This window comes from Mobula birostris, chromosome 5, assembly GCF_030028105.1.
Source record: "Mobula birostris isolate sMobBir1 chromosome 5, sMobBir1.hap1, whole genome shotgun sequence".
In the NCBI taxonomy this organism is placed as follows: domain Eukaryota; kingdom Metazoa; phylum Chordata; class Chondrichthyes; order Myliobatiformes; family Myliobatidae; genus Mobula; species Mobula birostris.
This window is the reverse complement of record NC_092374.1, coordinates 192200042-192223088: the sequence shown is the minus strand read 5'-3', so window position 1 is coordinate 192223088 and position 23047 is coordinate 192200042. Positions and strand designations below refer to the sequence as shown.

The 23047-nt window shown below is 44.5% G+C and overlaps 1 protein-coding gene across 1 annotated transcript in view; it reads left to right on the top strand.

Moving 5' to 3' along the window:
- ppp1r10 (protein phosphatase 1, regulatory subunit 10) overlaps window positions 1-11400 on the top strand; it is a 29874-nt gene extending 18474 nt beyond the window's left edge. Inside the window, exons 13-19 of the mRNA XM_072259176.1 lie at window positions 431-677; window positions 1290-1365; window positions 3593-3790; window positions 6252-6348; window positions 8025-8135; window positions 8271-8492; window positions 8885-11400. Of these exons, the coding sequence (XP_072115277.1) occupies window positions 431-677; window positions 1290-1365; window positions 3593-3790; window positions 6252-6348; window positions 8025-8135; window positions 8271-8492; window positions 8885-8994 (1061 nt within the window). The 3' untranslated portion in view covers window positions 8995-11400. The remainder of the gene's footprint in view (window positions 1-430; window positions 678-1289; window positions 1366-3592; window positions 3791-6251; window positions 6349-8024; window positions 8136-8270; window positions 8493-8884) is intronic.
- Window positions 11401-23047: the final 11647 nt, after the last annotated feature.

Sequence of the window (23047 nt, the reverse complement as noted above, 5' to 3'; positions counted from 1 at the left end):
TTGCCATCAACCCTGAACTTGCCAAGGCAAGATGAGTAAGAGAGTAGTAGGTAACTGGAAAGGCTACGGGGTAGTGGTTGAGAGATTTTTCAGTAGACACAAGAATGTGTAGATAGGGGTTCCCAACTTTTATGCCGTGGACTCCTACCATTAACGGAAGGGTCTGTCTACCCCAGGTTGGGAACCCCTGATGTGGAAGATTGAGGGGTGGGGGATGGTCATATACAGGCAGAAATTTGGCGTCATGTTCAGTGTAGACATTGTGGCCCAAAGGTCTTATTTCCATGCTGTGCCTCTCTGATGGAGCCTTGATTAACTCTACATGTGAGATTAAACTTTTTTTATCCATTGTTTGGGCGTTACTTTCTATCATGTCCAACTTTGAGCAGGGCGTGGTGTTTACGGTCCTACTTCTTTTCCCCCCTTTCAGTTAACGTGAACAAAATCAAAGACTTTGGTGAAGCTGCCAAGCGCGAAATGATGATGGACCGGCAGGCGTTTGAGACGGCTCGAAGGCTAAGCCACGACACAATGGAGGAGAAGATCCCTTGGACGTGCCCAGTTTTAATCGACTTGGGCCCTCAGCTCGCAGAGCGGGGCAGTAATAGTCAGGAGAAGCTCATTCAGGAGGAGCGAGAGAAAGGAATCCTGCAGGAAATCTTCCTGTCTAAAGACTGGTACGTTCTGTTCCCTGTCAGCGATCTGTGTGGGTTGTGAACAGCCAAAATCCTGGTAATTCTACGCCAAGTCACAAGTAAAGTACTGTTCGGGAAGTTATCCAGACCAATATTTACCCCCAAGTGCAGGGTTACCCAGACGGTGCAGTTATAGTTCCTCTGGTGTTCCTCTTGGGATTGTATAACCTTTGCTTTGAGATTTAGCTCTAACATCCTGCCCAACCCTGAGTGTATCAACCTCACTCTTCAAGTGCACCCACAAAACAACGGGCAGTGTGCATGATGAGTCAATGGTCATGTACGCAAGATATAATGTGCATGTTAATCCTTGCTAGCTCATAGCTTGTCCTTTCATTTGCAGAACATAAAAGTTAATACCCGACTTCCAGTAACTCAGGTACACAAAGGTTAAGTACTGGATGGGATGCTGGAAGTGTAAAATAAAAATAGGAAGTGTTGACAGAGACACTTAGTGTGTGAGGGTCTGATCAGAGCTGGTGAAAGACCAGCAGAATTGAATGTTACCTTCTTCACTGACGCAGTCTGACCAAGGTGCCCGTTTAGGAAGAGTTTTTGTTGTGCTTACTGATGTGCTTCTGTTTGGACCCTCAGTGTTCCGGAGAGCCCCCATGAGCCTGACCCAGAATCCTACGAAACCATTCCGCCCAAGGTCATTCCGCTGGATGATGTAAGTTCCCTCTTCTCTGCTCTGTTATTTACTGAAGAAAATGTTTTGTACTCAGAGGGAATTGGATTTTCATTTGTCTTTGCATACCATCTATGTTGCCCATTATGTAACAAACTAGTGCTCTCACCACAATCTCTGGTCTGACATCTGAATTTATAGTTTTTTGTTTTGGCCCTTTAGTCTTGGGGTATGTTATTTAGGATGGGGTATCTGGTTATTTTCACCTTTAGAAAGAGGTCTAAGTATCCCATTCCTTAACTGTTTTCCCTGAACCCCTTCAAAATTATCCTGTCCCACGTCAGGCTAGTTCTTGAAAATTTCTACTAAATTGACAGCCACCATCCTTTCAGGTGACAGTTATCGGTAACTTGATGGAATTGAGCTCTTCTGCCTTTTTGCATATTTGTTACAATTACAACCAGGCTTCAAGTCAACTCGCCCATACCAACCAAGGCACTTGTCCCACCTATCCCATTTACCTCTAGACACTTCCTGCTTATGGCCCTATAAATATTGTAATTGTATCCACCTCTACCACTTCCTCTGGCAGCTTTTTCCATGTACCCATGTCTTTCTGGAAAACCCTGATTCTCAGACCCTGTTAAATAGTAAATCTTTTCCCTTTCATCTTAAATCTACACATGTCCTATAGTTCTAGACTCCTCTACCATGGGACAGAATATCATTCATTTTATCTATGGCCCTCTATAAGGTCACCCCTCAACCTCCTACACGCCAGGAAAAACCTCCAGCTGTCCACTTTCCTCATAACTCAAGCCCTCCAGTGCCAGCAACATCCTTGTAAATCTTTTTCACACCCTTGCTATAGTTTGGCGAACAATACTCCCAAATATGGTCTCACAACATCCGATACAGCTGGAACTTGACATCCCAGCTCTGTATTCTTGTATCCTATGAAAGCCAGTGTGCTCTGGGCCAACTACTTTGTCAGCTTGTTGGGTTGTATCACTATTATCCTACAACTCATTTCTTGAACATAAGTGTAAAGAAGAACAAAATAGTTGGCTCTCTGGATCCGATGCAGCACAGAATAAACCACAATAGGATAAAGAACGCAATAGTAAAAAAAAACATAATAAATATAAATACATAAGATTGTTTGCAAATGTAGATTGTATGTCCAGAAAGTGACACTAGGTACAGGCATGTCTGTACATAAGGTGACAGACAGGAAATGATAAAGTAGTGTTGCTGGTGGGGAGTGTGAAGGTGTGGGTTAGTGGGTGGAGGTGTTGATCAGCCTCCCTGCTTGGGGAAAGTAACTGTTTGAGTCTGGTGGGTCCTGGTGTGGATGCTACATAGCCCCTTCCCTGATGGGAGTGGGACAAAGGTTGAGTGGGCCCTTTCCCAGCATCTTTCTGTATGGTGGGTAGGCTGGGTCCCAGTGATGCCTTGGGCAGTTTTGACTACCTATTGTAGAGGCTTGTGCACAGTAGTGTAGTTTCTGTACTGTGCATCTGTAGAAGGAAATGATTATTGATGTGCATAGTCCGGCTCTCTTCAGCCTCAAAATAAGAGGCATTGGTGAACTTTCCTGAATAGTATAGTATGTGTTCTGGGACCAGCAGTGGTGTGAAATGTGCACTCCCAGGATATTGGTTGATAACCATTTTCTTTGTCTTGTTGATGTTGAGGAAAAGGTTATTTGTGCAGCACCTGGCCTTGAGTATGGAAGTTTTAGAGATGATGCAGAGCAGCTGTACCAGACAGATTAGAAACATGTCTTGTGAGGACAGTTGAGTGAACTAGTGCTTTTATCTTTGGAGTGAAAGCAAATGAGAGGTGAATTGATAGAGGTGTACAAGAGGCCTACATAGAGTGGGCAGCCAGCACCTATTTCCCAGGGCAGCAATGGCTACTGCTTTTAAGGTGTTTGGAGGAAAGTAAAGGAGGGATGTCAGTAGCTTTTATACATAGAAAATGGTGTGTGTGTGTGTGTAAAAAGGCTTTGCTGGGGCTAATGGTAAAGAGAGATACATTAGGGATATTTAAAAGACTCTTAGTAAGCATGTGGATGGAAGAAAAATAAGAGGGTGATGTAGGAGCGAAGAGTTATATTGATCGTGGAGTAGGATACAAAGTCGGCACAGTGTTGTGGGCCAGAGGGCCTATGCTGTGCTGTATTGTTCTATCTTAATGAGAATAGATTTATTAAGTGCTTGCAATCCTTCAGCTGTGGCAATCTCTTTGTGGCTTCTCTCCCCAGGAGAACGGTGTCGAGGAGCCATTGTACGAGGAGCCGATGCAGACAATCACTGGTGCTCAGTCCCCAGATGGTTCTGGGAGCTCCAAACTGCCTCCGGTGCTAGCCAACCTCATGGGCAGCATGGGTGTGAAGGCACAACAGGCTGGCTCAAATTCCAATTCCAGCATCAACGTGCAGGAGCTGCTCACCTCCATCATGGTAAGTAGAAGGAGCAGTCAGGCAGGGCAAAAACTCAGCAAGTCCAGCAGCATCTGTGGAAAGAGAGACTGCTAGTGATTGTAGAAAACAAAACTGCAGGGGTGCTGGAATCCAAAACAAAGGCAGAGAAAGGGACCCTGACCCAAAACGTTGGCCTCTTTCTCCTTCCACAGATGTTGCTTGGGCCTGGTCAAGTTCAGACCAAAGCTGCTTTTGTTTGAACAGTGCGTGGAAGTATACTGGTGAGCTTAAACCTGGTTGGTTGCTTTAATGAATTATTGCGGGAAAAATTTTATTGGGTCTGTATTTTTGCGTGGAAGGTCATGTTTGACAAATCTTGTTGCTTTTTTTGACGAGGTTACTAGGAAAGTTGACGAGGGTAAAGCAGTGGATGTTGTCTATATGGACTTCAAGTAAGGCCTTTGACAGGGTTCCACATGGAAGGTTAGTTAGGAAGGTTCAGTCGTTAGGCATTAATATCGAAGTAGTAAAATGGATTCAGCAGTGGCTAGATGGGAGACGCCAGAGAGTAGTGGTGGAGTGGTGGATCACTGTTGGTCAGATTGGAGGACAGTGTCTAGTGTGCCTCGGACCTGTACTGGGTCCAGTGTTGTTTGTCATATATATTAATGATCTGGATGATGGGGTGGTAAATTGGATTAGTAAGAATGCAGATGATACTAAGATAGGTGGAGTTGTGGATAATGAAGTAGGTTTTCAAAGCTTGCAGAGAGATTTAGACCACTTAGAAGAGTGGGTGGAAAGATGGCAGATGGAGTTTAATGTTGATAAATGTGAGGTGCTACATTTTGGTAGGACTAATCAAAATAGGACATACATGGTAAATGGTGGGGCATTGAAGAATGCAGTAGAACAGAGGGATCCAGGAATAATGGTGCATAGTTCCCTGAAGATGGAATCTCATGTGGATAGGGTGGTGAAGAAAGCTTTTAGTATGCTGACCTTTATAAATTAAGTATAGGAGTTGGGATGTAATGTTGAAATGGTATAAGGCATTGGTGAGGCCAAATTTGGAGTATTGTGTACAGTTCTGGTCACCGAATTATGGGGAAGATGTCAACAAAATAGAGTACAGGGAAGATTTACTAGAATGTTACCTGGGTTTCATCTCCTAAGTTACAGAGAAAGATTGAACAAATTGGGTCTTTATTGGAGCGTAGAAGGTTGAGGGGGGACTTGATAGAGGTGTTTAAAATTATGAGGGGGATAGATAGAGTTGACGTGGATAGGCTTTTTCCACTGAGAGTGGGGGAGATTCAAACAAGAGGAGATGAGTTGAGAGTTGAAGGGCAAAAGTTTAGGGGTAACACAAGGAGGAACTTCTTTACTCAGAGAGTGGTAGCTGTGTGGACCAAGCTTCCAGCAGAAGTGGTTAAGGCAGGTTCGATGTTGTCATTTAAAGTTAAGTTGGATAGCTATATGGATAGGAAAGGAATGGAGGGTTATGGACTGAGTGCAGGTCGGTGGGACTAGGTGAGAGTAAGAGTTCAGCACGGACTAGAAGGGCCGAGATGGCCAGTTTCTGTGCTGTAATTGTTATATGGTTATATTATCTTCGATTGGGGCCTTGGAGATGGAGCACAAAGAGACACAAGTAGCTGTTTTCAAATCCACCCACCCCCAAAAAAAACCATCAGGCTCTTGAACCAGTGAGGTTAACTTCACACCCCATCATTGAAGTGTTCCCACAGCCTATGGGCTCACTTTCAAGGACTCTCCATCTCAGATTTTCAATGTTTATTGTCATTATTTGTAGTATTTGCATAGTCTTGTCTTTTGCACACTAGTTAAATGCCCCAGTTGATGCGGTCTTTCATTGTTTTTAGTATGGATTTGAGCATGTCTCAGGGTTGTGTATAGTGACATGTACTTCTGGTTATAAATTTACTTCGAACTTTTTATTAAACTATTGCTATTTGTTAACACTCAAAACTTGAAGGGCGATTAACCTATTACCCCACACATCTTTTTCATGTGGGATGAAACGGAAGCGTTCAGAGTAAGCCCACAGGGAGAGCATGCAGACTCCACATAAACAGTACTAGAGAGCAGAATGAAACGCCAGATGCTGGAATTGAGGCAACACACTGCTCACTGCATTTCTGTGCTGCCCTGATCCGTTCCTGTTGGAATATCATGAAATGAGAAGCCATCGCTTCAGCCCTTTGTTTTTTCCAATTTGCCACTCCTGAGGACAAGGTCATTGAGAGATTTTGAGGCAGCTTGTTGAATTCTTAAAGTACTGTTTGGGAAGTGATTGGTGTCCAGACCTGTATTTACCCCTCAGTACACAGTTACCCAGATGGTGCAGTTTGTATTCAGTTTACTGAATATGTGTTGTTCTGTTCACCCTAACCTTGTTTAATTCTTTACTAACAGGGATTACTGAAATATTAATAATTACTAAGTTTTGTTCTGTCTTCCCCCTCACATATTCCAGAGCAATAAAAAGCCCATCGAGGAGTTGGTCAAGCAGCCTGAGTTTTCAGATAAAATCAAACAGCTGCTTGGGCCTCTACAGCAACAGGCTCCTTCAGGTATGTTACCCAGAGTTACAATTGATTCCAACCCAGTGTTGTAAGCATTTAAAACTCAAGGAACTTTGGAAATCCCCTCTTCCCTTGCTAACCCAGTAAGTTGATTGGGGAATTTCTCAAAACATCTGACACCAGAAAGCCCAGAGATTAATCCCTATTGTCCTGATTGAACAGGTCCCAGAGGAGAGATCTTTCTCCCCTGGATAAGAAACTTGCTCAATGTTTGGTCATTACCCAGTGACTCCTACTAGATGTAAAAGTGCATTGGTAAAGATGGAAAGGGATCCCTGTGATCCACTGACTCTCACCCTGAGCAAAAGGGAATGAGCGGAAGAGTGGAGAGCAGCTCTCTCTCTCTCTCTCTCTCTCTCACTCCCTCTGCCAAGAGCAAACTGCAGAGGTGGAGCGTTTAGAAGAGAAGAGTAGGATTGGGAATTTGGTGAAGTAGGAACCTGGAGTTTGCCATTGAGAGTGCTCTTAACTTATCATGTCTGAGTGTTCTGAGGCCAGCATTATCAGTGGAGGCTCTGGATACTCTTGCATTCTGGGGAGTCTTGCCCTACATGATTTCACCCACAAAAGGACTGACATAGCCTTCCTCACCTTGAAACTACTCTCACAGGCTTGAACAATGTCTCTGTCAAGGCTTGTCACTAGAATACTGTGCTAGTTCATCTCCATGGCAGAAAGAGCCCATTCAGTCCCTTGTACTTACTATTCCAAATGGTAGAACATAAACCTTTGGGAGATTCTATCTGCTCCGCAGCTCATCAGAAGCAAAGCCTCTGTTGTCTGCAAATGTATTATTCAGAGAATGAAAGGTTCAGTGTACGCTTATGAGCAGTTCTGCTTGGTTCTCGGCCTGTACTTCGTGGCGTTCAGAATCAGATTAATTATATTGACGTATCTTGTGAAATTTCTTATTTAGCAGCAATACAGAGCAGTACATAAAATACTGAGATACAATAAGAAATATTTTTATTAAAAAGTGAGGTAGTGTTCATGAATTCATGGACTGTTCTGAAACCTGACTGCAAATGCAAAGAAGCTGTTACCAAAACACTTGAGTGTGGGTCTCAGACTCCAGAATCTCCATCTTGATGGTAGTAATGAGAAGAGGGCATGGTGGGGAGGCTGGTGTCCACGATGGAGCTGGACGAGTATACAACCCTCTCTGCAGCTTTTTGGATCCTGTGCAGTGGTACCTTCATGCCAGGTGGTGATGCAACCAGTCGGAGTGCTTTCCACAGTACAGCTGTAGAAATGTGCTAGTTTGGTGACATACCAAATTCCTTAGAAACCTAGCAGATTATGAAAGACCTGGATAGAGTGGCTGTTTCTATTGATAGGATCTGAGTGCACAGACTCCTAACAAAGGGATGTCCATTTAGGACAGATGAGAAAATTCTTTAGCCAGAGGATGGTGAATCAGTGGAGTTTGTTCCCATAAACTGATGTGGAGGCCGGGATATTGGGTTTACTTAAGGCAGAGATTGATGGGGTCGTGGAGGGGTTCATAAGGGGCTAAGTGTTATAGTGTGGGGAGGTGGGAGAATGATGTTGAGAAAGAATCAGCCCTAATTAAATGGTGGAGAATACCCAATTGGCCAAACGGTCATTTTGCCCCTCTGTCTTGTCTAAATGCTTTTATCTTCACCCCCCCCCCCCCCCCCCAGGTCCACAGATGATGGGCCCTCCTCCAGCCATGAATGGTTTCCCCCCAGGCCCCAACAATATGCCTCACTTCCCTCCCGGTGGTCCTGGCGGGCCGGGTGGACCTTTCCCAGGTGGGTTGACACCCTTCACACCTCTCTGCATCCATCACTCCGTGCACACCCTTGCCCCACTCCGCACGTGCCTGGCAGTTCACTCCTGCTGTTTGTCTCACCTTCCACTCTTTTCCCCACCCCCAATCCTTGCAGGACCCCACGGCCCGAGGATGATGGGCCCCCCTCAGCGAGATGGTTACTGGGACCAGCCGAATGACATGAGGGGTCCTCCCCACGGAATGCGAGGTGGGCCCTACCAGCGGGGCCGGGGCCGCAACAATGAGCCAGTCTTTAGGGGCCGCTGCGGGAGAGGGCCCCCCCATGGCGGGGGGAGGGGAGGACATGGCAACGGAATGGGAGGCGGCCATGGTGGAGGTAGGTGGAGATGGAAGTGGTTTTTAATGGGTAGTATCTGCACTGCGCCATGGTGGAGCAATTATAGTGTGGTGGAGGGGGGAGCAAGGACCATTGGGATGTGGGACATAATGGAAGTGATATGAAGTTTTGGTGTAGATATGGAAGTGGGTGTGAGTGGGAGGACAGAGTGAGAACAGGGATGCAGGTGATGGTTGGAGGGGGTGAGGTAAGGGGAGGGTGAATTGTGTGGGAAGTGAGTCGCAGGTTGGGGCAAGTGGGAGTGATGGGGGGAGGAAGACGAGGGTTTGGGTTGGGTGGAGGAGTGAAGGGCAGCTATGTTGGTAGAGTGACAGTTCGACATCAGGTTAACGGATTGATTATCTTCTCTACCCCTACCCCCACCCGAGCAGACATGTCCAACAGGCCCCCATGTCGGCACTTCATGATGAAAGGCAGTTGCCGCTACGAAAGCAACTGTGCCTTCTACCACCCTGGTGTGAACGGCCCCCCGCTGCCCTGAGGCCCGCTGTGTCTGGTTTATGAAGCGGTTAAGCTAACCTCTGCTGAAGAGCATTCTGGCTGGACCAGGCACTCAGATTCCTGTGGAGATTCCTGACATCGGAGCGAGCGGGCTGGTCTCCCTCCATCCTGTGGAAAGTTTGAACAGTTCACTGCTGTATCACGAGTGTGCAGGACCCTGTCTGGGTCTCCCATCGCAGTCTACACAGACTTCAGAACAATGAAACTGAACGGACATCAGGCATGGGATTTAGACCACTACAAAGTGTTTAGTGTTGCAGAGACACACTAGACTCAGCTGTTTCCTTCCACTCACTGTCCCTTTCCCTCTTCCTGTTTGCCTCTGTGAGGCTGACATAAGGCAGCTGAACTCCTGAAGGGGTGACAAACAAACTGCTTTCCCTCGAGTCTGCGCCAAATACTATTTTGCCACTACAACAAAGAAACAGAGCTCCCCTCGACCTATTTGGTTATTTGCAACTGCTGGTGAAGCAGAGAGAAGCGCATCAAATGTGTTCTGAAAGCTGGGTGATGTCTTTTCCCTCACACCCTCCCCGTCTGTGAGTCTGTTACATCGGAGATGGGCAGAGCAGAGGTGCCTCCTCGGACTAGGCAACGACCGAATCCTCTACCTCTGCATGAGCAAAGAGCCAGTCAACTATTTCAGCGCTGCTTTCGACACTCAATGTCCGGACTCTTGCTTTTCATTGAGTGGCAAGGATCCACTCTCTGCAGCAAGTTCACCTCCTGTTCTTTGGCAAGTCGCTTCAATTGCTTTCCTTCTGGCTCCTACCCTTCCCATCCACCCACCCATCTCCACAACACAAGTGCTGATAACCTTCCAGTCACTTCCATACCGTGTAGTGGCTGAAATCTTTTCCAACTATTTTTGTAAATATCTATTTTGTAATAAATGTGCACTGCACGACTGACAGGCACGGTGCTGTATGCCTGATAGCTGTCGTCTTCTGGCCGAGCATAAAGTCTGTGTTCAGCAACCATCAATATGAAGTCACTCTTTGCATTACCCTTTTTTTTCCCTCCTCCCCTCCCTCCTTAATTTGACATAGCAAATCCCATGACATCCACCACACCCCTTTGTCAAAAGTACAGTCATAACCTCGTTTGTTTTTTTTAATATATATTAATCCCTCCTCTCCCTCGATCCTGGGGTTGCTGGCTAACGATGACCAGCCAGGGTGTAAGCACAGCTTTGCAGTTGATGACGATTTTTAATGCATTTGGTTAATGGGACACAGCGATTCTGAAACAGCTATTTTATAACCCACCAAGACACCCCCCAAAAGCCTTCGGGGACAATTATTCTAAGGATATTTGAAGCATTACATAAAGCCAGGTAGCACAACTTTGCAGTCTCCCTTAAGCTTGTATGAAGATGATTAAGGAGTTCTGCTTTCACTGAGGCAGTGTGAGAGCCCATGGAAGCAGTCAGTGGGTTTTCCCCCTGAAAGAACCCTCGTCCTGTTGCCCACAGTGTGACTGACATCTCTACGTGCAGTTGTTTTTTTCTGTTAGGCTTTGACCCCTCTCACTCTGGACCCAAGGGTCCATCAGTAAGTATCTTCTATAAACAGCACATCTTGTGGAAGCTCCTTAAAAGTGAGCTTGGTGATGGGTTCCGTTGGACATCTGTTATGATTAGTGAGGTTTGTTAAGGAGGCAGAGAGGCACTGTCCTTGCTTGGGTTTGTGCAAAGGTATAGATTTTTCTTTTTTTGGGTGGGGGTGGAGAAAATTAGGCTTAATTTTGAACTGAGGCTGTGATAGCCATTTTTTTCTTTAATTGAATACCCAACACGGGAGTTGATTGGGGCAGTTACTTTTGTTTCTGGCATATAACAGATTTGGGATGAAACCCCTGATTGGGTGGTATTACCATCTCCAGTGAGCAACTTAGGCTGACAAATTTGGTGGGCATTTCAAAAAGGCATAAACTATGCTTGTCAGTGTAGAAACATCCTGATACCAAGAGTGGCTGAGTTTGCACAGCACTTGGGAGAGGAGGGAGACTATCGTTGTCAAGGACAAGCACTCTGTGCAGGCAGGGAGATGGTGGAACAGCTAACCCAGTCAACATTGCACTAACAGTACTGTGGTACGTGAACATTGGCAGCCTAATCTCTAGAATGGGACAGTTCCCTTCAGAACATTGTTTAATATTTACATTTGTATATGTCCAATGTTTGTCCTTTTTGTTTTTTATATAAATATATATACTAAATGCCCCATCATAGGTGATGCGGTGATGATGACTGCTACTGATCATTTTACAGCTCACTTTCTTTTGAACAAATGGATATTGTACAAATTTTGTCATTGTGCTTTAAAATTATAAATAACCAGGAAGTTTTTTTAAATAAACCAATAAAATGTATTTTGAAAATGGCTGATCTACCTTTTCAAACATGTGACTTACTGCAAGGTCAGTGAGTTATGAGATTTGTCTTCTGTGAAAACCTGCTGTTTGTCTCTTTGGTAGACACATTAATATTTGGAGTAATGTATGCATAATGTTAGAGGAACTCCGTGGGTCAGGCAGCATCTGTGGAAAAGAATAGATTTGACATTTCTGTCCTGAAGAAGGGTCAAATCTATTCCTTTCCATAGATGCTGCCTGACCTGCAGAGTTCCTCCAGCATTTTGTGTGTTACTCTGGATTTCCAGCATCTGCATAGTTAATGTTGGGAGTTTATTTTTGTGAAATTGGTTGTACCTTTTGTACAGTATTTGCTAATTTTTATATTTTAATAATAAAACATTGAAACAATGGAGCTGTTCCTTGTTAATTTGTCAAACTGCACCCACACTGATTGAATGAACTGCTGCTTGAGATGAATTCACGATCAAACTAGCATTTTGAAAATGTCTCTTTCATGGGGGCCAACTTCATTTCCACATGGAAATACACAGACTCGTACCTCAGTAAAGTGCTGTGCTCCGTTAAAGAGGGTTTTGCGTATCCATAGGTATTTTTAATCTGGGGGTTGGGGGGCGCGGGGGGGGGGGTGGGTTGGTTGTGACCGGGAATCAGGGATGCTGAAAACTAGGCACATAGCACATACCTTCAATAGGCATCAAGACTTGATAATCAAAGCGGATTCAGGACCTGACATATTCAAGTAACACATTTTAAGAGATGTGTTGATTACCTTTCCTCTATTAACGTCCTACGGTTATGATAATATTTAATCCATTAGAACATAATGATGAATGTTGTATCGATGCTTCAGTGCATTTCAATCAACCCCAGTTTCAAGTGTAAAATCGGTACAAGTACTGTAACTAGAGAAGTTGTAAGTACTAAAACTGCCAACAATTTACTGAAAACAAGCCAGGGACGTGCACGCAAAACGGACTAGTGTCTTCATAAAAAGCCCACCTTGTCCTGTCCACCAGTGACTGAAGTTGTGAAAATGAGCGCTGTGTGTGTGTGTGTGTCTGTGGGGTGCAGTTTACAAATTAACTTATTAATACGCTCGACCTTATACTTTGGTCCCTGTTTGAGGATTCAGGCAACCGGCTTGGTGAACTCCATTGCAATGTTTTCATTATGTCTAAATCTATTTTCAAAGCTAAACAGTTAATCTGGATAATTAATTAGTCATGAAACAATATGGATCTTCATTGTCGGCTGGATTTTTTTTTACCTGTTTTCTTTCAGCGTACCTGCTTTCTTTGGTAAGTAGGTTTAATTTGAAAACATCAATTTATTTTGCAAGGTGTGTGATTACAGTAGGAATAGTTAGTCATAGGAAGTGGAGTGAGTAAATAAATATGGAGAGGTGTTGAGATAATGTGGAAGTGTTATACATGGGGAGCCGTGAAGTGGTACAGATCTGACACGCTGGTATTATCAGACGTTAAAAGATAAAGAGTAAATTCTCCAAACCATTAGTAACTCACTAATGATTTACTTGCAATCTTAAGGTTGGTTGCTGATATTGTTTTATCTACTCAAATATTTTAAGATCCCCACATTCAAGATCAATCAGGGTTTGTTTCTCAGGCAAAATTTTGCACCATAAATTTACAATAATATCTATGTTGTAGTTCAGAGTAAATTTGTTTTCTAAGTATGTATATGCTACCATATACTATTTTGAGATTAATTTTTTGCAGGCAGTTAATTACAGGGGAAAATACAATGGAATTTACAAAACAAAAACTATATACAAACAACCAATCTGAGAATAAAAAAATAATACTGAGAACATGAGTTGTAATGAGTAGGCCATCAAATCAGTTCAGAGTAGTGGTGATTGAAGATATTCATGTTCCTGAACCTGCGGCTTCTGTGCCTCCTATCTGCTGCTAGGAGTGAGGAAAGAGCATAGCCTGGATGATGGGGGTCCTTCATGATGGATGCTGCTTTCTTGTGCCAGTGGAGGTTTGCCTGTGATGGACTGGATGGTATTCACCCCTTTCAATAGCCTTTTCCATTCCTGGGGACTGGTATTTCCATACCTGACCATGATGCAACCAGTTAGGATGGTCCCACTCTGCACCCATAGAAGTTTTTCAAAGTTTTTGCGGGCATGCCAAATCTACACAAACTTCTAAGCAGTTGGTGTGATCAATGCATAGAACAATTTTGTGCTACAGAGGTGGGTAGACAAAGGATCTTGACAGTTTTTGCTCATTAGTTGATTATTTTATTGTATACACCAGGATACAATGATATTTTTAGCTCACGTGAAGTCCATAGAATCATGTGGTAATAAATACAGCAAAAAGCACAATGACATTGGAAGGGTGCCAAGTAAAGCAGTGCAAACTGAGGTTGTACAGAAAGAAAAAGAACAGCGGTCAGAAATACGGTGACTGTAACAGAAGTAGACCTAAGGCTCAGGAATGTGGCAGAACCACTGGAAGGCAACGTGAGGGGGAGAAGCTCTTCTCGAATCTAGTTAGTGTCTGGGCTTTCAAGCTCCTGTATCTTCTGAAAGGTAGAAGAGAGAAAACTGAATCACCAGGGGCATGGGGAAGGGGCAGGCATCCGTGATTGTACTGTTTGCTTTCTTGATATGGTAAGTAAAATAAGTTAATCCTGGTTTATTACTGCCACATGTACCAAGATTCAGTGAAAAGCTTGTCTTGCACACAGTTCATTCAGATCAGATGTATTGAGTCAGAAGAAGGTAAAACAGTAACAATGCAGAAACGAGTGAATCAGCTACAGAGGAAGTGCACTGCAGGTAAACAGGGTGCAGGATCATAGAAACATAGAAAATAGGTGCAGGAGTAGGCCATTCGGCCCTTCGAGCCTGCACTGCCATTTATTATGATCATGGCTGATCATCCAACTCAGAACACCGCCCCAGCCTTCCCTCCATACCCCCTGACCCCCGTAGCCACAAGGGCCATATCAAACTCCCTCTTAAATATAGCCAATGAACTGGCCTCAACTGTTTCCTGTGGCAGAGAATTCCACAGATTCACCACTCTCTGTGTGAAGAAGTTTTTCCTAATCTCGGTCCTAAAAGGCTTCCCCTCTATCCTCAAACTGTGACCCCTCCTTCTGGACTTCCCCAACATCGGGAACAATCTTCCTGCATCTAGCCTGTCCAGTCCCTTTAGGATCTTATATGTTTCAATCAGATCCCCCCTCAATCTTCTAAATTCCAACGAGTACAAGCCCAGTTCATCCAGTCTTTCTTCATATGAAAGTCCTGCCATCCCAGGAATCAATCTGGTGAACCTTCTTTGTACTCCCTCTATGGCAAGGATGTCTTTCCTCAGATTAGGGGACCAAAACTGCACATAATACTCCAGGTGTGATCTCACCAAGGCCTTGTACAACTGCAGTAGTACCTCCCTGCTCCTGTACTCGAATCCTCTCGCTATAAATGCCAGCATACCATTCGCCTTTTTCACCGCCTGCTGTACCTGCATGCCCACTTTCAATGACTGGTGTATAATGACACCCAGGTCTCGTTGCACCTCCCCTTTTCCTAATCGGCCACCATTCAGATAATAATCTGTTTTCCTATTTTTGCCACCAAAGTGGATAACTTCACATTTATCCACATTAAATTGCATCTGCCATGAATTTGCCCACTCACCCAACCTATCCAAGTCACCCTGCATCCTCTTAGCATCCTCCTCACAGCTAACACTGCCACCCAGCTTCGTGTCATCCGCAAACCTGGAGATGCTGCATTTAATTCCCTCATCCAAGTCATTAATATATATTGTAAACAACTGGGGTCCCAGCACTGAGCCTTGCGGTACCCTATTAGTCACCGCCTGCCATTCTGAAAAGGTCCCGTTTATTCCCACTCTTTGCTTCCTGTCTGCTAACCAACTCTCCACCCACACCTATACCTTACCCCCAATACCATGTGCTTTAAGTTTGCACACTAACCTCCTGTGTGGGACCTTGTCAAAAGTCTTCTGAAAATCCAAATATACCACATCCACTGGTTCTCCCCTATCCACTCTACTAGTTACATCCTCAAAAAATCCTATGAGATTCGTCAGACATGATTTTCCTTTCACAAATCCATGCTGACTTTGTCCGATCATTTCACCGCTTTCCAAATGTGCTGTTATCACATCCTTGATAACTGACTCCAGCAGTTTCCCCACCACCGACGTTAGGCTAACCGGTCTATAATTCCCCGGTTTCTCTCTCCCTCCTTTTTTAAAAAGTGGAGTTACATTAGCCACCCTCCAATCCTCAGGAACTAGTCCAGAATCTAACGAGTTTTGAAAAATTATCACTCATGCATCCACTATTTCTTGGGCTACTTCCTTAAGCACCCTGGGATGCAGACCATCTGGCCCTGGGGATTTATCTGCCTTCAATCCCTTCAATTTACCTAACACCACTTCCCTACTAACATGTATTTTGCTCAGTTCCTCCATCTCACTGGACCCTCTGTCCCCTACTATTTCTGGAAGATTATTTATGTCCTCCTTAGTGAAGACAGAACCAAAGTAATTATTCAATTGGTCTGCCATGTCCTTGCTCCCCATAATCAATTCACCTGTTTCTGTCTGCAGGGGACCTACATTTGTCTTTACCAGTCTTTTCTTTTTTACATATCTATAAAAGCTTTTACAGTCCGTTTTCATGTTTCCCACCGTTTTCTCTCATAATCTTTTTTCCCCTTCCTAATTAAGCCCTTTGCCCTCCTCTGCTGAACTCTGAATTTCTCCCAGTCCTCAGGTGAGCCACTTTCTCTGGCTAATTTGTATGCTTCTTCTTTGGAATTGATACTATCCCTAATTTCTCTTGTCAGCCACGGGTGCACTACCTTCCTTGATTTATTCTTTTGCCAAACTGGGATGAACAATTGTTGTAGTTCATCCATGCGATCTTTAAATGCTTGCCATTGCATATCCACCGTCAATCCTTTAAGTGTCATTTGCCAGTCTATCTTAGCTAATTCACGTCTCATACCTTCAAAGTTACCCCTCTTTAAGTTCAGAACCTTTGTTTCTGAATTAACTATGTCACTCTCCATCTTAATGAAGAATTCCACCATATTATGGTCACTCTTACCCAAGGGGCCTCTCACGACAAGATTGCTAATTAACCCTTCCTCATTGCTCAAAACCCAGTCCAGAATAGCCTGCTCTCTAGTCGGTTCTTCGACATGTTGGTTCAAAAAACCATCCCGCATACATTCCAAGAAATCCTCTTCCTCAGCACCTTTACCAATTTGGTTCACCCAATCTACATGTAGATTGAAGTCACCCATTATAACTGCTGTTCCTTTATTGCACACATTTCTAATTTTCTGTTTAATACCATCTCTGACCTCACTACTACTGTTAGGTGGCCTGTACACAACTCCCACCAGCGTCTTCTGCCCCTTAGTGTTACGCAGCTCTACCCATATCGATTCCACATCTTCCCGGTTTATGTCCTTCCTTTCTATTGCGTTAATCTCTTCTTTAACCAGCAACGCCACCCCACCTCCCCTTCCTCCATGTCTATCCCTCCTGAATATTGAATATCCCTGAGCATTGAGCTCCCATCCCTGGTCACCCTGGAGCCATGTCTCTGTGATCTCAACTATATCATAATCATTAATAACAATTTGCACTTTCAATTCATCCACCTTATTACGAATGCTCCTTGCATTGACACACAAAGCCTTCAGGTGCTCTTTAGATTGTGAGGACATGAGTAAAACTATTATCCATTTACAAACTTGAAATAACTCAGGTTTTTAATGTATTGTAAAAGTTAGTTTGTGTGCAGTGGCAGGAGGGTCCCTAAATGAGGCAATTCAACATTAGATCCCTTCCAGTATTTTTTTTTAAATTACTACTTAGTTGACAATACTTACAACAATTTTAAACTGAAATGTGTCCCTCGCTGGCCAGGATAGTGTAGTGCCCACTGGTCCCAGAAGGTCTCCAAGCGGAGCACAGAACAATACAGGCCTTTTGGGACAGGGTGTTGTATTGACCAAGATCTGTACAATTCCCTCCCACATATCTTTCATCTGCCTATCTAAGAGTCTTAAATGTCCCTCATGTATCTGACTCTGCAACCACCCATTGTAGTGCATTCCACACAAAACCACACTGTAAAATAAACTACATCTGACACCCTCGCCCCCTTTCCCCCAATCACCTTAAAGTTAGCCACTGCCCATCCTGGGGAAAAGGCGCAGACCGGCCACCCGCTCCATGCCTCTTATACACCCGTATTAAGTTGCCTCTCATTGTCCTTCAAGGAGAAAAGCATTAGCTCACTCAACCTGTCCTCATAAAACATGTTCTGTAATCCAGGGAGCGAGCATCCTGGCTAATCTCCTCTGCATCCTCTCTAAAACTTCCACACCCTTCCTATAATGAGGCCACCAGAACTGAACACAATACTTCCAAAGTTTTATATAGCTGCAACATAACCTCGCAATTCCTCCCCCACAGACTCCCAGGTCGATACACGGTCACCCTGGCCAGATCCAGCAAATCTCTACATTATTCAAGCAGGAGATGTTGATGTAACTTGGAAGGCGTTGCTGCAGCTGGAGTTTAACTTTCCAGTTGAATGCCCTTGTGCAGCTGGCAGAGGCTGGTGGCAGAGAGCTGTGCCCGTGACCTGCTGCTTCCCCTCTGTGTAGCAGCAGCCCAGCTCCAAACACATGCCACCCCAGTCAGAAACTCCTCTGCTGGTCCACAGTGTTAATCATGTTGATATGGAATAAGTTAGATTATCTTGTAGCGCAGTTAGAGATTGGCAGGCAGGGTGCTTGGGCGTTATTGACTTGTGGCTGGAAGAATATCATAGTTGGGATACACCCATCCAAGTAACAGTAGTGAAAGGACAGACAGGTGGGCAGAGGCGTGGCTCTATTGGTTATAAAATGAAATCAAATCCTTAGAGGTGACATAGAATGGGCCTCACATGGCTGTGGAAACTACATCACTGGGTATATTTAATGTAGAGGTGGATAGGTTCTTGATGAGGGCATGAAAGGTTACGGGGAGAAGGCAGATTTGATGGACCAAATGGCCTAGTTCTGCTCCTGTGTCTTGCGTCACAGGATCAGCTGTTTACTCTGTCGCCTATGTGCCCTTTTGAGCTGTGGGCCCAGAACCAGCCATCACTACTCCCCTTCTCCCCGCAAACTGGATACACCTGTCAGCTCGCATTCCTCCTCCACCTCCACCTTCTTATTCTGATTTCTGCCCCAGTTCCCTTCTAGACCTGATGAAGGGTCTCAGCCTGAAATGTTGTTCATTTCTGTTCGTAAATGTTGCCTGACCTGCTGAGTTCCTCCAGCACTCTGTATTGTTCCAACACATTTTTTACAGGATCCAGAAACACCACCCAGAAAATTTGTTCTTAAAAATAACACGTACAAATTAAATCCTTACAGTGGATTTCCCTCACTTTCATCAGAGTCTTGACGAATTTCTATTTCCGCTCATCCTGGTTTTTGTTTGATTTTTTTTACAGAATTCTCAAGTTAGGTCTTCTCTGAAATCTTTTTGGCCGCTTAGTGTGAAGCTGACTCATTGACTCCTTTTCAAGGAAATCTCTGATCTGTTTCTCTCTCTCTCCTTCTCCACTGCCAGGAGTGAAGCAACCTCTCTTTCCATTCCCCATTCTGGTCCCACTCTCACCCCTTTGGGCAGGTGGGGCTCGTCAGCCCGCCTACGAGGAGGAAAACTCTGATTTTAAACCTTGCAGCCATACCCACCCATGGAAAAGGCTTCGGGAGTAAACCCCGAGGAAGAAATCCATAGGAACCATAGAAAAACTACAGCACAGAAACAGGCCTTTTGGCCCTTCTTGGCTGTGCCGAACCATTTTCTGCCTAGTCCCACTGACCTGCACACGGACCATATCCCTCCATACACCTCCCATCCATGTATCTATCCAACTTATTCTGAAATGTTAAAAAAGAACCCACATTTACCACCTTGTCTGGCAGCTCATTCCATACTCCCACCACTCTCTGTGTGAAGAAGCCCCCCTTAATGTTCCCTTTAAACTTTTCCCCCCTCACCCTTAACCCATGTCCTCTGGTTTTTTTCTCCCCTTGCCTCAGTGGAAAAAGCCTACTTGCATTCACTCTATCTATGCCCTCATAATTTTTAATACCTCTATCAAATCTCCCCTCATTCTTCTACGCTCCAGGGAATAAAGTCCCAACCTATTCAACCTTTCTCTGTAACTGAGTTTCTCAAGTCCCGGCAACATCCTTGTAAACCCCTGCACTCTTTCAACCTTATTAATATCCTTCCTGTAATTTGGTGACCAAAACTGAACACAATACTCGAGATTCGGCCTCAGCAATGCCTTATACAACCTCATCATAACATTCCAACTCTTATACTCAAGACTTTGATTAATAAAGGCCAATGTACCAAAAGCTCTCTTTACGACCCTATTTACCTGTGACACCACTCTTAGGGAATTTTGTATCTGTATTCCCAGATCCCTCTGTTCTACTGCACTCAGTGCCTTACCATTAACCCTGTATGTTCTACCTTGGTTTGTCCTTCCAACATGCAATATCTCACACTTGTCTGTATCAAACTCCATCTGCCATTTTTCAGCCCATTTTTCTAGCTGGTCCAAGTCCCTCTGCAGGCTCTGAAAGCCTTCCCCACTGTCCACTACGCCTCCAATCTTTGTATCATCAGCAAATTTGCTGATCCAATTTACCACATTATCATCCAGATCATTGATATGGATGACAAATAACAATGGACCCAGCACTGATCCCTGTGGCACACCACTAGTCACAGGCCTCCACTCAGAGAAGCAATTCTCTACCATCACTCTCTGGCTTCTTCCATTGAACCAATGTCTAATCCAATTTACCACCTCTCCATGTATGCCTAGCGACTGAATTTTCCTAACTAACCTCCCATGCGGGACCTTGTCAAAGGCCTTACTGAAGTCCATGTAGACAATATCCACTGCCTTCCCTTCATCCACTTTCCTGGTAACCTCCTCGAAAAACTCCAATAGATTGGTCAAACATGTCCTACCATGCACAAAGCCATGTTGACTCTCCCTAATAAGCCCCTGTCTATCCAAATGCTTGTAGATTCTGTCTCTTAGTACTCCCTCCAATAACTTACCCACTACTGATGTCAAATTTACCAGCCTATAATTTCCCGGATTACTTTTCGATCTTGTTTTAAACAACGGAACAACATGAGCCATTCTCCAATCCTCCGGCACCTCACCCGTAGACACTGACATTTTAAATATATCTGCCAGGGCCCCTGAAATTTCAACACTAGTCTCCTTCAAGGTCTGAGGGAACACCCTGTCAGGTCGTGGAGATTTATCCACTTTAATTTGCCTCAAGATAGCAAGCCCCTCCTCCTTTTCAATCTGTACAGTTTCCATGATCTCACTACCTGTTACCCTTAATTCCAAAGACTTCATGCCAGTTTCCTTAGTAAATGCAGATGCAAAAAAAACCATTTAAGATCTCCCTCATTTCTTTTGGTTCCGCACATAGCCATCCACTCTGATCTTCAAGAGGACCAATTTTATCCCTTACAATCCTTTTACTCTTAATATACCTGTAAAAGCTCTTTGGATTATCCTTCACTTTGACTGCCAAGGCAACCTCATGTCTTCGTTTAGCCCTCCTGATTTCCTTCTTAAGTATTTTCTTGCACTTTTTATACTCCTCAAGCACCTTTACTCCCTGTTTCCTATACATGCCATACAACTCCCTCTTCTTCTTTATCAGAGTTGCAATATCCCTTGAGAACCAAGGTTCCTTATTCCTATTCACTTTGCCTTTAATCCTGACAGGAACATACAAACTCTACACTCTCAAAATTTCTCCTTTGAAGGCTTCCCACCTACCAATCACATCCTTGCCAGAGAACAACCTGTCCCAATCCACGCTTTTTAGATCCTTTCTCATTTCTTCAAATTTGGCCTTCTTCCAGTTCAGAACCTCAACCCTAGGACCAGATCTATCCTTGTCCATGATCAAGTTGAAACTAGTGGTGTTATGATCACTGGAACCAAAGTGCTCCCCTACACACACTTCCGTCACTTGTCCTAACTCGTTTCCTAATAGGAGATCCAATATTGCATCCCCTCTAGTTGGTACCTCTATATATTGATTTAGAAAACTTTCCTGAATACATTTTACAAACTCTAAACCATCTAGACCCCTAACAGTATGGGAGCCCCAATCAATATGTGGGAAATTAAAATCCCCTACCACCACAACTTTACGTTTCCTATAGTTGCCTGCTATCTCTCTGCAGATTTCCTCCTCTAATTCTCGCTGACCATTGGGTGGTCTGTAATACAATCCCACTAATGTGGCCATACCTTTCCTGTGTCTCAGCTCCACCCATAAGGACTCAGTAGACAAGCCCTCTAATCTGTCCTGCCTGAGCACTGCTGTAACATTTTCCCTGACAAGCAATGCCACTCCCCCACCTTTCATTCCTCTGCCTCGATCACATCTGGAACATCGGAACCCTGGAATATTAATCTAGAGCCGGGTTCCCTAAGGCAGTTTACAACTTCACTCTGACAACCTCTGCAACCACACTGGTGCCAAGGTGTATCGGCGCCTGCCCTTCCCTTGGACTACATCAGGGATGTGGAGAGGGAGAGCCCACTGCAAGGACAACTGCTGGTTCTTCAAATCTTCCTGCCCAGCACAGGACACAGTGCATATGATCCCCTGGGATCGACAGCTGCCTACTAATCACCCTTCTCTTCTCACCTGCCCGTCACTTCCCTCTGGTGCCCCTCCTCCTTCCCTTTCTCCCACGGTCCACTCTCCTTTCCTATCAGATTCCTTCTTCAGCCTTTTACCTCTTCCACCCCCCCACATTCCTCCTCCCTCGGCTTCACCTCTCCCCTGCCAGCTTCCACTCCTTTCCCTCCCTCCACCTTCTCATTCTATCTTCTTCCCTGTCCTGCTGAGTTTCTTTGAGTGCACAGTTTGATTCCACAACCCAGTATACTCGCACTGCACAAATACTCCTCTGTTTTACTGAAGAGCTGATTACAGGAGGTAGAAAGTTCATGATCCAATTCTTAATAGGGGATTGAAGGTGGAGTAGGCCGATAAGTGTCTCATAAGTCTGTACAGATTCAGCACATCATCTGAAACATTGAACTCTGATAGGTGCACAGTGGAGACCGGTTGCATCATGCCTGGTATGGAAACACCAATGCCCAGGGACAGAAAGTCCTACCAAAAGTGGTGGCTGCAGCCCAGTCCATCAAAGGAAAAACCCTCCCTGCCATTGAGCACATCTACAAGGAGAGATGCCAGAAGGAATCAGCATCCACCAGCCAGGGCCCCCACGTTCTTCAGGAAGAAGGTACCGGAGCCTTAAAGTCCCATAACCCCAGGTTCAGGAATCTCAACCATCAGGCTCCTGAATTCACTCACCTCAACACTCCACAACCTATGGACTCCATTTCAAAATAAATAAACAGCAGAGAATTTAATTTGTTATTGTTTTTTTTGTATTTGCAGTTTGCCTTTTGCACATTGGTTGTTCGTGTGTGCAGCTTTCATTGATTCTATGTATTTCTTTGTTCAAATGTGATGCCTACAA